Source organism: Pteronotus mesoamericanus, unplaced genomic scaffold (genome assembly GCF_021234165.1).
Source record: "Pteronotus mesoamericanus isolate MK-2021 breed Mesoamerican mustached bat unplaced genomic scaffold, CSHL_Meso_final scaffold_83, whole genome shotgun sequence".
In the NCBI taxonomy this organism is placed as follows: Eukaryota; Metazoa; Chordata; class Mammalia; order Chiroptera; family Mormoopidae; genus Pteronotus; species Pteronotus mesoamericanus.
This window is the reverse complement of record NW_026555328.1, coordinates 2,206,640-2,222,859: the sequence shown is the minus strand read 5'-3', so window position 1 is coordinate 2,222,859 and position 16,220 is coordinate 2,206,640. Positions and strand designations below refer to the sequence as shown.

Sequence of the window (16,220 nt, the reverse complement as noted above, 5' to 3'; positions counted from 1 at the left end):
GAGGGAAAATTGGGGCAACCATTAGAGAACAACAATTAAAAAAAAAGGAAACCAGTGTGAAAGAAGTGGGATGAATGATAGAACAGTAATAAGATATGATCTAGCTTAACAAAAGTATAAATGAGTGAGTGGCATTCACTATTTCAAAAATAATTATTATTAACTTCAGTGTAATTTTTAAAACAAAATGTGAAGAATTAGTACTCAAAGGTTAAGGTAAAAATGACTTACCCATATCTCTTTTATGCTAACATGGCTCTTCACCTTTGAAAACTTTCACATGCATATGCTTTTTCTCCTCCGATCACTCAGTAATGACCGAAGCATTAATTTTTTAAGCTGTTAAGATTATTTAGCTCTGGATAAAATGTGCCAAAAAACATATACTTCATTAATTAAACTTCATTTAAATAATTATTATATTTTTTTCTCCATTTTGGATTATTGGAACTTTTCCTCAACTAAAGAAATAAATAACATTAGACAAAACTTTTGTTCTAATATCTCAAATATTCATTAACAGTTGAGTTATTTCATGGAGCAGATCTGAGAGGAATGAAATAACTTTTTGCAGATTCTATGCATTACAACAAAACAGAGACAATTTTGCCTTCTCAATAACCTTCTTAAATGCACTCTTGACCTCTTTGTTCCTCAGGCTGTAGACCACAGGGTTCAGCATGGGGATGACCATCGTATAGAACACAGATGCGATTTTGTCTGTGTCCATGGAATGACTGGAACTTGGCTGTAAGTACATAATAATGACAGTCCCATAAAATATGGAAACTGTAACAAGGTGAGAAGTACAGGTAGATAAAGCCTTCTGGTATCCCTCTCTTGAATGCATCTTCGAAATGGTAATAAATATGAACAAGTAGGAAATCAAGATAACAAAAAGCGCAAGAAAGACATTAAAGCTTGAAATAAAAATAAGAATCAGTTCGCTGAGATGTCTATCAGAGCAAGAGAGAGCCATGACTGCTGGAATATCACAGAAAAAGTGATGGACCACATTGGACTTACAGAAAGAGAGGCTGAAGGTATCCCCAATGTGGATGGAGGCATTCAGGAAGCCACAGACATAGGAACCTATGGCCAGACATGCACACACACTTGTTGTCATGGTGGTGGTGTAATGTAGGGGTTTGCACACTGCTGCATAGGGGTCATAGGCCATGGAGGCCAAGAGGTAATTTTCCACAGTGGCAAAGGTTGCAAAAAAGAACATCTGAGCAGCACATGCATTGTAGGAGATGATCTTGTCTCCGAGAAGAAATCCAGCCATGACTGTAGGAGTGACCGCTGAAGAGTAACACAAATCCACCAGAGACAGGTTGCTGAGGAAAAAGTACATGGGAGTGTGGAGACAAGAGTTCAGCACTATCACCATGATCATCCCCAGGTTCCCAATCAGAGTGATGTGGTAAATGAGGGTGAACATGATGAAGAGAAAGACCTGTAGTTCTGGGGCATTGGTTAGTCCTAACAGGATGAATTCAGTCACTTCTGTACAGTTCTCCATGGATGTGGTTTGAGAATCACAGAATATCTGTAGCAAAAAGAAGAGAATAGAGAGATGAACAGAGAAGAGTTGCACAGAAATAATGCATAGCATTATTTTATTATAACAATCATTTGTTTTTCAATATCTTCCGTTTCTACAGCATGAGAATGACAATGCAATTTAGTGGATAACTTATCTGTAAAGTAATAGGTTTTTGTACAAATCTTTTCACAAATCTTCTTCCCAACTTCTTAATTTTATACATGTGTAAACCAAGTCAAAGGCAAGAGTAAAGAACTGTTCAAGGTCATATGCCTGCAGTGGATTGATTTCCCAAACTAGATTTTTTGACTCTACTAATAGCTTATATTTCTATAGTGCTCATGTATATTCATTCAATACTCTTATTATCTCAATTAAATTAATTAGTTTTTATGCCCATTTATTTATGAGATAACTTGGCAACCAAAATATTGAGTAATTTATTCAAATATACATGAACAGTGTATATTTATTCAAATATACATTAACAGAACATGCTTTAGACCCAATCAGAATGGTCCCCAAACTAAATGTCATTAGTAAATTTGAATTGATTTAAAGTTTATTTAATCTATATTTGATCATTGAATCCATTCACCAAGTTTAATGTTTTGGTTTGCACAGTGGAATAATTCACAAGTGTATGCATATAATGATGCAGTGAGATAAATTCAGTATGAGAGATAAATACAACCAACAAAGGCAACTCTAAAGAGAAGGTATAGAACTGGCTGTAAAATATTGGGCTTTGGGGAGGGAAGGCAGAGACAAATGTATTTGGAAAAATAAATTAATTAATTAAAAAAATTGGGCTTTGGGATGATGCGCATATACATTCTTCTATAGGCCCTATAACTTATGAAGGAGACATTGGTCCTAAATGAAGTTTCTTGAACCTCATTTAATGCATCAGTAAAATGAAGGTGATATCAGAACCTGTGTCAGAATAATCATGAGAATTAAATGAAATAATCATGATAAACACTTCACACAATGAGTGTGTGTAATGCATTCCTTATTCGTGCCATCTTTAGAATGGAAAAATGATGTCTGTTGGTTTAGGAAAGGTTAAGTAGTAAAATGGGGAGGTTCAAGGTGTGGATGGGTTTTGAAATCTGCTAGCTTTATTCTTTGATTTGCATTTTTTACAATTTACATAAATTTTACATAAAGGCTCCTATTGTATCTTAGACTCATTTTTACTGTTGTTACAGTCAACACTTAGCTGGGTGACAAGGACTGAGGGTTGAAAATTTATGTCTGTTGGGCTGACTCTGTTTTTGCAGATTATTCATAAGCAAGCACAATGTTTTAAGTCTATACACATACTTGAAATCTTTGGAAGGACATCCATACAGAAAGCTTATTTACAATTAAGAAAATGGAGGATTTGAGAGATTATGTGCCTTCCTAAATTTCCACCTATGTGGAATTTGTGGCCTTATGGAAAATGTTACCTTATTCAAGATTCAAATCCTTCTCCAACTGATTCCATGACTTGTGCCTTTACCACCCCACTTTTAGATTTTCTAAATGTGCAAGTAATGAAAAGGGTCTATTATGGGGAAATGATAGTGAAAATGGAGTAAGAATATGTGGGGTATAAAACTGAAAATAACAAATGAATAGACAAGATAAACAAAAACTCACAGACACAGACAACAGTGTGATGATAACCGGAAGAAAAGTGGGGCGGGGGAGGTAGTGAAGGTTAAAGGGAGTCAAATATAGGGTGATGGAAGGAGATTTGACTTTAGGTGGTAAACACACAATGCAATATACAGATGATGCAATATACAGATCATATAATTGTACCCTTGAAACCCAAATCATTTTATTAACCAGTGTAAGTCCTATAAATTTAATTTAAAAATTCATAAAAATAAAATGAGCACCTTCAATAAAATTGCAAAAAAGAATCTTTGTATTTTCATGATGACCCTTCTGGAATTTAAAGACAAGTTGTTTCATCATCTAGTTAGCTATCCTTCATTGACAACCCCACATATGGTGAACAGGATGCATCGACAATCTACTCAATCAGAACATTGTCTATCCTTGGTTTTTGCTGATCCTCTGAAGGAAAGCAGCATGACATTTCATAAATTCTACCATCTATCTGCTGAATAAAATGTATTTACACTTGAATGTTATATATTGAATACAGAAGCTTACCATGTTCCTTGAGAGGGAAGAAAAAGGCAATCTTGAACTGTGAGTCTGATATTAGAAATTCATCCTTGGAAGAATGTACAAATAATTTTGGAGGAACTGTCTCTCATGTACCAGTCAAAAGTTTCCAATATCCCTGAAGCATGAAGAGATGGTGGAAAGATCATTAACATGGAGCTAGGAAGCCTTGTTTTAAGTCTTTCATCTACCATGAATTTTCTTCTGAGTACTTGAAAATGTTATTTACCTTCTGCTGAGCTAAGTCTCCTTATTTGTAAAACAGATGTAATAAAATTATTTCTTACATATAATTTCCAGTATTGTGTCTGTGAATAGCAAATGAAGACTGTCTTTAAAGAGTTACTAAAAATAATTGAGAGTGCGGTGAGTGGACTGAAAAAGTATTAGCATTCATTTGAACATGTGGTAACCAACCTGGCTCTGATCAGAGTCCAGTCTCTTTTAAAAAATCTTGTGTGGAGTCATATTGAGATTTCAGAGGGGGAACCAGGAGAAAATTGTACAGACATGTTGCTCTTGGGGGAGCAAGTCCCCTGTGAGAGCAATCAGTTCCTCTTACTTACCTAAGGAAGAAGCAATTAAACTGCACAGAGGGACATAATTTGGTATGTCACGTTTGGTATGTTGAAGCACAAAGATGTATTTTTAGCAATTCATGTCATTCCTCTCACCCACCCCGTTTTTATTAAGGTGTACAATGGGCGACCCAACAACCTGGAGTTTATTTATAAAACATTGCATGTTTATTTTAACGTGTTTAAACTTCAGCCACCTTCCAAGTACTCTCCATTTAATATAATACTTCTATCAAGACGTTTTTTCCACTGCTCAAAACAGTTTTTTAACTTGTAGATTTGGAGGCCTTTTATTGCTTCTGCCATTTTTTGTTTCACCTTTTCCAAAACATTTCCCTTTGAGAACTTTTTTCATCTAGGGAAACAAAAAAGCGTTGCTTGGGTTGAGATTGGGTGAATAGGGATGGTGGGACATGGGGGTGATGCTGTTTTGGGTCAAAAACTCCTGAACATTCAGCGTGGTGTGGGCAGGTGCACTCATTAATCACCCAACATGAAATAGGCAAAGGCATTGAAAGAATCAAAAAAAATTTCATTGAAGCCGAACACAGCCTCTCACACTACCACCAGGTGGTACGCTGATACAGATGGGTTCCCAGAACATCCACCTAGCAGGGGAAGTCTATACTACATGAGGCCCACCTTCCAGAAGACAATTCTGGTTTTTTGAGGTCTCCCCTCAAAACGTAAATAGATGAGCAGCATATCTAATTTATTTAATTTATGGTAATTATTAATATTTGAAAAATATTGCTAAAATTTACTTTGCTTTTATAGACAAAATATTTCCTTTTTTCTCTTTATACTTTTAGTTGGTCTAGCCCAATACTAGGTGACCAGAACTGTTAGGAGATTTATAAACAATATCTTTATTTTCCTTTCTGGATTTGCAATGAATACACAGATACGATATAGGAGTTAGAAGGATAGAAATTAAATTAGTTTTAGTACTGTTAACTATAAATTTGGTTCAGATATGTAGACAAATGGGCTTCTTTATACCATGAATGATTGTCCTGTAGCACAGGCTGTTGGTGCTCCATTTACAAACCTATGGCAGTCATTGTCCCTGAGTAGACAAACACTTATTATGAAAAGGAAGAGTAGCAACTCTTGGAATGAGGGTTTATTTTTTTTGCAAGAACATTTGTTTTTCTATGGGCAGACCATGCACTTTCTTACGTGGTTGTCATCAGTAAATGACAGACAGCAGTAGAGTAATATATACACCAGATTCCTCAACTTTGAGGTAATATAACTGAGGAATGTTTGTTTATACAGTGCTCATGTGGTTCTTGGTGTAATTAAGCTCAGTTGTCCACATATACAACATACTCACTAATGAAACCCTACATTGATTTCCTTCCATCCCAGAGCCATTTTTTTTTACTACTCTGTTAGTGCTTTCTGCTATTAATTCTTAAATGAACTACTTGAAATGAAATCCTTGACTCCAGGTCTGCTTATGGGAAACCTAGTTATATAGGTCTCTCCTTTGATAGGCAGATGCTATCTCATCATTCATACTATATAAAGAGAGCAGATGGAAGATGGGAATGCATACTGCTGCAGATAAACAAGACAAAAAAAGAACAAAATATGCTGTATTTCTTTTCTCAAGTTCCCCAATCTAATAATTCCATCTCTTCCCTATTGCAGAAACACTTTCACTGTACTTCTGAACCTCTGGATAGAATAATAGCTTTTGGTTTTTATATATCTCATAATGTTTGATTTTGCCATCACATTCAAATGGTAGTTAATCTGGGTATTAAAATCTGAACTCATACTTCTTCTTTTATTTTTTTCTGTGGTATTTTTCCATTACCATTTAACTGCCTTTTACCCCCTTTCCTCTGTAATCACCACACTGTTGCCATGTCCATGAATCACTGTTTCTTTTTGCTTAATTCCTCTACTCCCTAACTCCCTCCCCCGCATTGCTGTCTTCCTGCTCTCTATCTATGAGTCTGTTCTTATTTTGCTTGTTAGTTCAGTTTGTTCATTAGATTCTACATATAAATGAAATAATATGCTATTTGTCTTTCTCTGACTGGTTTATTTCATTCAGCATAAAGATCCACCTATGCTGTTGCAAAGGGTAAAATTTTCTTCTTTTTTACAGGCAAGTAGTATTCCATTGTGAAAATGTCCCTTAGTTATTTTATCCATTCCTCTACGGATAAGACATTTGGGCTGCTTCCATATCTTGGTGACTGTAAATAATGCTGCAGTGAACATAGAGGTGCTTATGTCCTTTTGAATTAGTGTTTTGGGTTTCTTCGGATATATTCCCAGAAGTGGGATTGCTGGGTCAAAAGGCAGATCCACTTTTATTTTTTTGAGGTATCTCTATACTACTTTCCACAGAATTTATACCAATATGCATTCCCTCCAACAGGGTTCCCTTTTCTCCACATCCTCGCCAGCACTTGTTTGTTGATTTATTGATGACAACCATTCTGACTGGTGTGAGGTAATATCTCACTGTGGTTTTAATTTGCATTTCTCTGATGATCAGTGATGTTGAGCATCTTTCATCTATTAGCCATCTGTATGTCCTCTTTAGAGAAATGTCTATTCAGTTCCTTTGTCCATCTTTTAATTGGATTGTTTGCTTTTTTGCTGTTGAGTTTTTTGGAAGTTCATTATAAATTGTGGATATTAACCCCTTATCAAATATATTGGCAAACATATTCACCCACTCTGTGGGTTGTCTTTTTATTGTTGATGGTCTCCTTTTCTGTGCAAAAACTTTTTAGTATGATGAAGTCCCATTTGTTTATTTTTTATTTTGTTTTTCTTGTCTGGGGAGACATATCTGATAAAATATTGCTGTGAGCAATGTCCAAGATTTTACTGCCTTAGTTTTCTCCTAGAAATTTTATGGTTTTAGGTATAATATTTGTTTTATTTTATTTTACTTTTTAATTTTTAAATCATGTTTAGTCTATTATAGTTATTTCAATTCTCCCCCTTTGCCCTCTCCACCCATCCCACCCCTACCCCCCACTCCCACAGTCAATTCCCACTCTGTTCTCCATGTCCATGAGTCATTCATACATGTTCTTTGTCTAGTCCCTTCCCCTTCTTTCCACCATTGTCCTTTTTCCTCATCCCCTCTGGTCACTTTCAGTCTGCTCCATGTTTCCATGTCTGTGGTTTATTTTGTTGAATAGAGTCCACTTGTGAGTGAGATCATATGGTATTTGTCTTTCATCAACTGGCTTATTTCACTTTGCTTAATATTCTCCAGTTCCATCCATGTTGTCGCAAAAGGTAGGAGTTCCATTTCTCTCCCTCCCTCCCTCCCTCCCTCCCTTCCTTCCTTCCTTTTTCTTTCTTTCTTTCTTTCTTTCTTTCTTTCTTTCTTTCTTTCTTTCTTTCTTTCTTTCTTTCTTTCTTTCTTTCTTTCTTTCTTTCTTTCTTTCTTTCTTTCTTTCTTCTTTCATTCTCCTACTCTCCCTCCCTTCCTTTTTCCTTCCTTCAAAGCAAATTGATTTTATTTATTTTTTAAATGTCAAAGTTAATTATAAAATATAAAAAAACTTAAAACCATTATAAATTCTCAGCAATTCAAACAACATGACACCAGCACAGAAATAATCAAGTAGATCAATGAAATATAATAAGCATTCTAGAGACAAATGTATATATCTGTCTAACAATGTAATATATGATTAAGTTGATATTTCAAATCAATGGGGAAAATAAAGCTTATTCAACAAATAAGGTGCACAGAACACTATTACTTGAAATAAAACAAATATAGAGCCCTATTTCACATATTATACAAGAAATATTCAGGTGAGTTAAAAATCAATATGTAGAAACTAAGGAGTTTTAGGAGAAAATGCAAACTAATACTGTTCTTACCCTGAAGTAAAATATTCAAACCCAGAAGCTATAAAGTAAAATATGACAATATGACTATATTAAACATTTAAGACTGTACAGTAATATACATATTAAAAGAGTTAAAGGACAAGTAATAGAATAAGAAAGTATTTGCAACACATCCAAAAAAGGGTTAATGGTTTGTTTTGTTTTTAGGGAAAAAATTCTACAAACATTTAATCAAAAAAATGGATAAAGAAATACCAAACAGTCATTTAAAACTTTATAAAAATAATAGAAAAATGCAATAAATATACAAAAACAGGGTTAGTTTCAACAAATAATAAGGAACAGTTGAAATAACACATCATTGTCACAATCAGGTTAATATGTATTAAAAATATTGATAATATCAAGTATTGGTGACTGTGAAAGGAACTGGGTATTCATAGACTCTTTTTCTTCATCTTAAAGCATTCCCTTTACCATATTTTGCAATGCTGGTTTGGTGAAGGTGTATTCTTTTAGCCTCCTTTTGTCTGAGAAGCTCCTTATCTTGCCTTCCATTTTAATTGAGAGCCTTGCTGGGTAGAGCAGTCTTGGTTGCAGGCCTTTGCTTTTCATGATTTGGAATATTTCTTGCCATTCTCTTCTGGCTTGCAGTGTTTCTGTTGAGAAGTCAGCTGCTAGCTGTATCAGAGCTCCCTTGTAAGTTACTACCTCTTTCTCCCTTCTTGCCTTTAGGATTCTCTCTTTGTCTTTGATATTTGGCATTTTAATTATGATGTGTCTTGGAGTGGGCCTCATAGGGTTCCTCTTGAATGGGACCTTCTGTGCTTCCTGGACTTGCGTGCCTTTTTCTCTCCTCCAGTTAGGGAAGTTATCCATCATGACTTTTTTGAACAGGTTCTTTATCCCTTCCTCATCCTCTTCTCCTTCTTGTATCCCTATTATACAGATATTATTACATTTCAGGTTGTCTTGCATTTCCCTAAATGCCTCTTCATTCTTTTTGAGTCTTTTTTCATTTTCTTGCTCTTTCTGGGAGCTTTTTTCTATCTTATCCTCCAGCTCGCTGATTCGATCCTCGGCTTCATCTAGCCTGCTTTTGGTTCCTTCTACTGTGTTCTTCAATTCAGAAATGGTATTCTTCATTTCCTCCTGTCTCTTATTGATAGTTTCTATGTCCTTTTTCATGCTGATGTAGTTTGCATTAAGTTCCTCATAGTTTCCCTGTAGTTTTTTGTAATTCTCTCTGAACTCACTGAGCTCATTGAGCTTCCTTTGAACTGTTGTTTGGATCTCTACAACTGATAGTTTACTTGCCTCTATTTCATTTAGTTCTCTTTCTGGGGATCACTCCTTTCCCTCTGAGTGGCGCATATTTTTTTGTCTTCCCATTATGAGACTTCTTTTTTTGCTACTGCTTCTTAAGTTTATCTGTCTTGATTTCCTGACTTTGTGGTATGAACTTCCATAGTAGGAGACCACTGTTTTTACTTTCTGGATCTGACTCTGATGATGTCAGATGTTGATCCTGTCTGACCTTAGGCTGTTTGAGACTTCCCGTAATCTACTGTTTGTGGCTGTCTCCTTCAGCTGCTAATCTATTCACTCTGCACTCAGCAGGCCACCATAGACAGCTCAGGGCAGGGTGGAGTCCCTTCTGGGGGTGGGGTTATTGGGTCCTCTCACACTGCTGCCATATGGAGTGGAGTCAGCACTGGGATCCTGCTGGCTACTCTCTCTGTTCTCTCCCTAAAGCCTCCATCTCCAGTCTCTCCTCAAGTATCTCTAGACCACTCTGTGCCCCTTTAGCTAGGGATCTACTATCTGTGGCTGCTACTCTGCACTCAGCAGGCAGCTTAGACTGCACAGGGTGGGGTGGAATCCCACCTAGGGGCAGGGCTATTGGGTCCTTTGACGCTGGTGCTGCTCAGGGGGGAGTGGTCTCTGCCTGACCAAGATGGCTGCTGCCCTATGGGGAATGAGTCAGCACTGAGATCCCGCTGGGTACTCTCTCAGTTCTCTCTGCAAAGCCTCCTTCCCTAGTCTCTCCTCAGGTGTCTCTAGTCCACTCTGCCCCCGCCTTTGCCGGAGACCAGAGTAAGTGGCTGCAAATAAAAATTTATGCATTAGCCCTTTAAACAGTTCTTTGCATCTCCAGCCTGTCACTGCAGAGAGCAACCCTGCCGCTTTTCACAGCTGGCTGTTTTCTGTACACATTTTGGGCCCTGGTGCTGTGGGCTAGAGATCCTCGCTTATGGTTGAGATCCCACTCTTCTCAGGGGGATCCAACTGGCCATTTCAATATCCTTCTGGTGTTGCTGCCTGTGGGAGCCCCGCCCGCCTTCTCGAGTCTCTTCCACACTCCTTACCAGTCAGATTGTGCCAACGCCAATTTTTCTGTCTCTGAGGTTATGAAGCTCCTCTCTCACTATTGTTCAGTTGTTTGTTCCAGGTGATTTTTCCACAATTTAGTTGTAATTCCAGGTTGGTCCTGGGAAGAGGTCAGTGTGACTTCCACTCACTCTTCTGCCATCTTGATTCTCTATAATAGTTGTCTTTAATACATTTTAAATTTGTTCTTTTGTGTGGTATAAGAAGGTTGTCTACTGTGTAAATGTTCCACAGTTTTTTGATCCACTCATTTACTGATGGGCACTTAGGTTGCTTCCAGCACTTGGCTATTGTAAATTGTGCTGCTGTGAACGTGGGGGTGCAAATGTTCTTTTGAATTAGTTTTTCACAATTTTTAGGGTATAATCCCAACAGTGGAATTGCTGGGTCAAAAGACAGTTCAATTTTTAGTTTCCTGAGGAAATTCCATACTGTTTTCCACAGTGGCTACACCAGTCTGCATTCCCATCAACTATGTACTAGGGTTCCCTCTTCTCCACAACCTCTCCAACATTGTTGTTTCTTGATTTCGTTATGGCAGCCATTCTGACCAGAGTGAAGTCGTATCTCATTGTGGTTTTAATTTGCATCTCTCTGATGGCTAGTGATGCTGAGCATCCTTTCATATGTCTCTGGGTTCTCCAACATGGATGAATTGGAGAGCATTATGCTATGTTAAATAAACCAGGCAGTGAAAGAAAAACACCATATGATCTCACCTATAAGTAGAATCTAATCAACAAAACAAGCCAATAAGCAAAATATAAGCAGAGACATTGAAATAAAGAGCAACCTGACAGTAACCAGAGGGGAGTGGGGAGGAAGATAATGTAAGAAAATAGGGGAAGTGTCATCAATTAACATGTATAAAGGACACATGGACAAAACCAAAGAAGGTAGGTTTGAGGGTGGGAGGTGGAGGTGGGTGTGGGGGGAGAGTAATGGGGGGAAAATGGAGACAACTGTATTGAACAACAATAAAAAAAGTTAAATAAAATAAGGTGGTTTAGTTTCATTTTTCTGTATGTATCTGTCCAATTTTCCCAACACCATTTATTAAATAAACTTTAGCCCATTGTACCTGCTTGCTTCCTCTGATAAATATTCATTTGACTATAAAGGCATGAATTTTTTTCGGGGCTCTCTATTGTGTTATATTGATCTATGTGTCTATTTTTATGTCTGTACCATGCTGTTTTGATTACTATGGCCTTATAGTATTGTTTGATATTAGATAGCATGATTCCTCCAACACGTTTCTTCTTTTTCAGGATTGTGGTTGCTATGGGGGGCCTTTTCTTTCCATATAAACTATTGAAATATTTGTTTTATTTCTGTGAAATATGACATTGGAATCATGATAGGAATTGCATTGAATTTATAGATTGCTTTAGGTAGCATGGACAGTTTATTCTTTTGTATAAAATATTTACTAAAGTTAATAATTTTTAAAATTAACTAAAACTGAACTTTAAGAATTGTTGACTAGACAATTGTATTAATTATGCGTGGTGATAGATAGTTACCAGACTTATCATGGTGGTCATTTCATAAGGTATATAAATGCTTAATCACTATTTTGTACACCTGAAACTACTATAATATTGCATTAATATGTCAACTATAATTTAAAAATAAATTTTAAAAAAAGAATTGTTGACTAGAGTTTTTATATTATTCACTTAAAAATTGTATTTTCTCTTATGATTTGAAATTCCTGTTACATTTTAGGAGAAAAATAACCCCTTATAAAAACAGACATAAAAAGCAATTTCAATGTTGAGATTTTCTACTTAAGTGAATTGTAATGTTTGATGATTTTATATTTGAATTATGTAAATCTGAATAAAATTATGGTTAATTTATTACCCTTTTGGATTAGTGTATTTCAATAGAATTTCCAGCCATGATGAAAATATTTTCTACTTTCCATCCCACATAGTACCTGCCAGCAACATGTGGCTCTTAAGCCATTCATGTGTGACTGTTGTGAATAAGAAACTACTTTTTTTTTTATTTTTATTGTTATTCAATTAAAATTGTCCCAATTTTTCCCTTATTGCTCTCCCCTGCCTGGCCCAGCTCCCTCTCCCACAGTCAGTCCCCACCCTGCTGTCTATGTCCATGGGTCTTTTATACTTGTTCTTTGATTCGGCTCTTCCCCTTCTTTCTCCCATTATCCCCACCCTCCTCCCCTCTGGTTACTGTCATTTTGTGCTTTATTTCCATGTCTCTAGTTCTTTTTTTCTTGTTTGTTTTGTTTATTAAGTTCCACTTACAGGTGAGATACATATGGTATTTGTCTTTCACTGCCTGGCTTATTTCACTTAGCATAATACTCTCCAGTTTGATCCATGCTGCTGCAAAAGGTAGGAGTTCCTTCTTTCTTTCTGCTGCATAGTATTCAATTGTGTAAATGTACCAGTTTTTTGATCCACTCTTTTACTGATGGGTACTCTCTGATGTTTAGTTTGCACCTCTCTGATGGCTAGTGATGTTAAGCATTTTTTCAGGTGACTTAAGTCCTTCCCCATGTCCTCCTTGGAGAATTGTTTATTCAAGTACTTTGCTCATTTTTTAATTGGATTGTTTGTCTTCCTGGTGTGGAGTCCTGTGAGTTCTTTATATATTTTGGAGGTCAAGCTGTTGTCTGAGGTATCATTGGCAAATATGTTTTCTCATACAGTAGGTTTCCTTTTCATTTTGCTGATGTTTTCTTTAGCTGTGAATAAGCTTTTTAGTTTGATATAGTCCCTTTGTTTAGTCTTTCCTTTATATCCTTTGCCCTAGGGGACATGTCATTGAGAATATTGCTGCATGAGATACGTTAAATTTTCCTGCCTAAGTCCTCCCCTAGGACTTTTATGGTGTCACAACTTATATATAAGTCTTTTATTCATCCTGAGTTTATTTTGGTGTATGGTGTAAGTTGGTGGTCCAGTTTCATTATTTTGCATGTCCCTGTCCAGATCTCCCAACAGCATTTATTGAAGAGGCTATTTTTACTCCTTTTTACGCAACTGCTCTCTTTGTAAATTATTAATTGACCTTAGAGACATGAGTTTCTTTCTGGGCTCTCTATTCTGTTCCACTGATGTATGTGTCTGTTCTTATGCCAGCCAGACTGTTTTGATTACAGTGGCCTTGTAATATAGTTTGATATCAGGTATTGTGATCCCTCCTACTTTGTCCTTCTTTATCAAAATTGTTGAGGCTATTCAAGGTCATTATAAATTAATCCATGAACATGGTGTATACTTCCATTTATTTGTGCCTTCTTAATTTCTTCAGTGTTCTGTAGTTTCCTGAGTACATGTCTTTAACCTCCTTGGTTAAGTTTATTCTTAGGTACTTTATTTTTCTTGTTGCTCTAGTAAATGGGTTTTCCCCCCTAATTTCTGTTTCTGATATTTCATTGTTGGTGTACAAAAAATGCCTTCAATTTCTGAATATTGACTTTGTGTCCAGTTGTTCTGCCAAATTCATTTATTAGGTAAAGTGTTTTTTTTGCATGTGTGGCATCTTTAAGGTTTTCTATGTATACTATCATTATTTGTGAATAATAGCAGCTTTACTTCCTCCTTTCCAATTTGGATGCCTTTTGTTTCTCTTTCTAGTCTGATCGCTGTGACTAGAACTCCAATATTATGTTGTATAGAAGTGGTAAAAGTGGACAACCTGTCTTGTTTCTGATCTTAGGGGGAAAGCTTAGTTTTTGCCCATTGAGTACAATGGTGGCTGTAGGTTTCTCATATATGGCCTCTATTATGTTCAGGTATGGGTAGCATGGATATTTTAATGATTTTAAGGAAGAGCATGTTAGCTCTTCCTGTCAATGAAAACTGTATGTGCTTCCACTTATTTGTATCTTCTTAAACTTCTTTCATCAATGTCTTACAATTTTCTGAGTACATAAATTACAAGGTATTCTTGCAAAAGCAGTTACACATACCAAACAGTAAAGTGGTTTCCAGGGGCACTGGGTAGGAGAAGGAACCGACTACCAACAGCCTTGTGCTTTTGCATACGTGATGGAAATGTTCTATTATCTTGATTCTAGTAGTAGTTACATAACCATACATATTTGACCAAATTCTTAGAACTGTATACAAAAACAAATGTGTGGATCTTACTGTTTCTAAGTTATATATTTAGAAAATTTTAAAAAGGAAAAATAATAAATAATTCCAAAACATCATGCATACTCACTATGCAGTCAGACCCCCCATAGGCAGTTTAATTTTTCCTCCCTTAAGTAGATGAGATGAGGAGCTGTGGATGCTCTCATGAGGCACGTTCCCTGAGAGCTCCCTATCTCTATAAATTACTCCAGGCTCCCTTGCATTCACCTCTGAAATACCAACAACACTCTACATCATATAATTTTAGAGGGACCAGACTGCATGCTGGATTCTTTGATAGCCATGCATTTATCTGAATGATAATAGTTGTCTTTAAATATAGGCTTTCTGTCTACTGAAGAATTTCTATAAACCTGCAACCATGGCCAAGAAAATCACCTGAAGATAAAAATTGTATATTGAGTGACTTTTAAATGGTACATGTTTACTCAGTTGTTTTATACACTTTCCCTCATCTGGTCTTTATAGACACAATCTTGTAAATTATGTGGAGAAGTAATTTCATTGTGTTTATTTTACAGATAAAGAGAAGGTAAAAGACTCTTCCAAGAACACAGTAAGAATTCATGGTGGATTTGGGGCTTGAGCCCAGGGTTATGGGTCCTTGTTAGTGTTTTCTCCTCTGTCTTTCTCTGTCTTGGAGAACTTGGAACCTTTTGATCCCTCCAAAAATATAGCTTGCTTATCCTTATTTGTTCATTATTTTATGGCTGAATCTCTAAATTCATACTCACTATCCAGGATTGGCTGCCCTCCTCTTCAAGGAGTAAGGTAAGCTAATTATTCCATATACATTATTAATGAAGCTATAAACTATGAGTCATTTGAGCACAAAAACAAATGTTGTGAACTTTTAAAAAATAGTGAGTTGAGCCTGGAGTACAAATGTCAAAACTGCCATTACTGAGGATCTTAATGATACTTAACAAAATATCCTGCTGCTTCCATGAAGAAGATGAATAGAAAACAAAACAAAACAAAACAAAAAGATTGGGTAGGGTGGTAAATTCATATTGTTCACTAGTAATTTGTCTCCTACTGGAGGTTAAACAAAAAAGCTTAAGTGTGAAGTGACCATTCTTTAAACTACAAAGGAAACTAAATGAATTAACAGGATTCAGCTGTAGTTCAACCTTTCCTCCATTCTATCATTTTTATTATTACTGGCACCTTTAAATATGCTGGCAGTAGGGCAGCTAACTGCACACAGAATTTGATTGGATTGAAACTCATTTTCAATCTTGAATCTATTTCATGCCGGTTATATAACTGTAGAATATCACATAACTTCTCAAATTCTAAATTTTTAGTGGTAAAATAAAAATAATAATACTGCCTATTGTATACACACATTCATATGTAAAGCTCTTATGTTAGATCAAGATAATTTTGAAGAACAAATTAATGAAATAATGCACCTGGTATTTTTACATTTTAATGTCATTGCAATTTTCTTTTTGCTAGTCACTATTTCTCTTTATTTCTCACTGCTACTGGACATCTCATGATTCCCAAACAGCACTG

At 36.1% G+C, this 16,220-nt stretch overlaps 1 protein-coding gene across 1 annotated transcript; it reads right to left on the bottom strand.

The window, feature by feature from the left end:
• Positions 1 to 577: 577 nt before the first annotated feature.
• On the bottom strand, positions 578 to 3,483 carry LOC129062739 (olfactory receptor 5B2-like). The gene is made up of 2 exons (XM_054563769.1): positions 3,445 to 3,483; positions 578 to 1,552 (listed from the first exon to the last, which is right to left on the bottom strand). The coding sequence occupies exons 1-2, from the start codon at positions 3,481 to 3,483 to the stop codon at positions 578 to 580; spliced, it is 1,014 nt and encodes a 337-aa protein (XP_054419744.1).
• Positions 3,484 to 16,220: the final 12,737 nt, after the last annotated feature.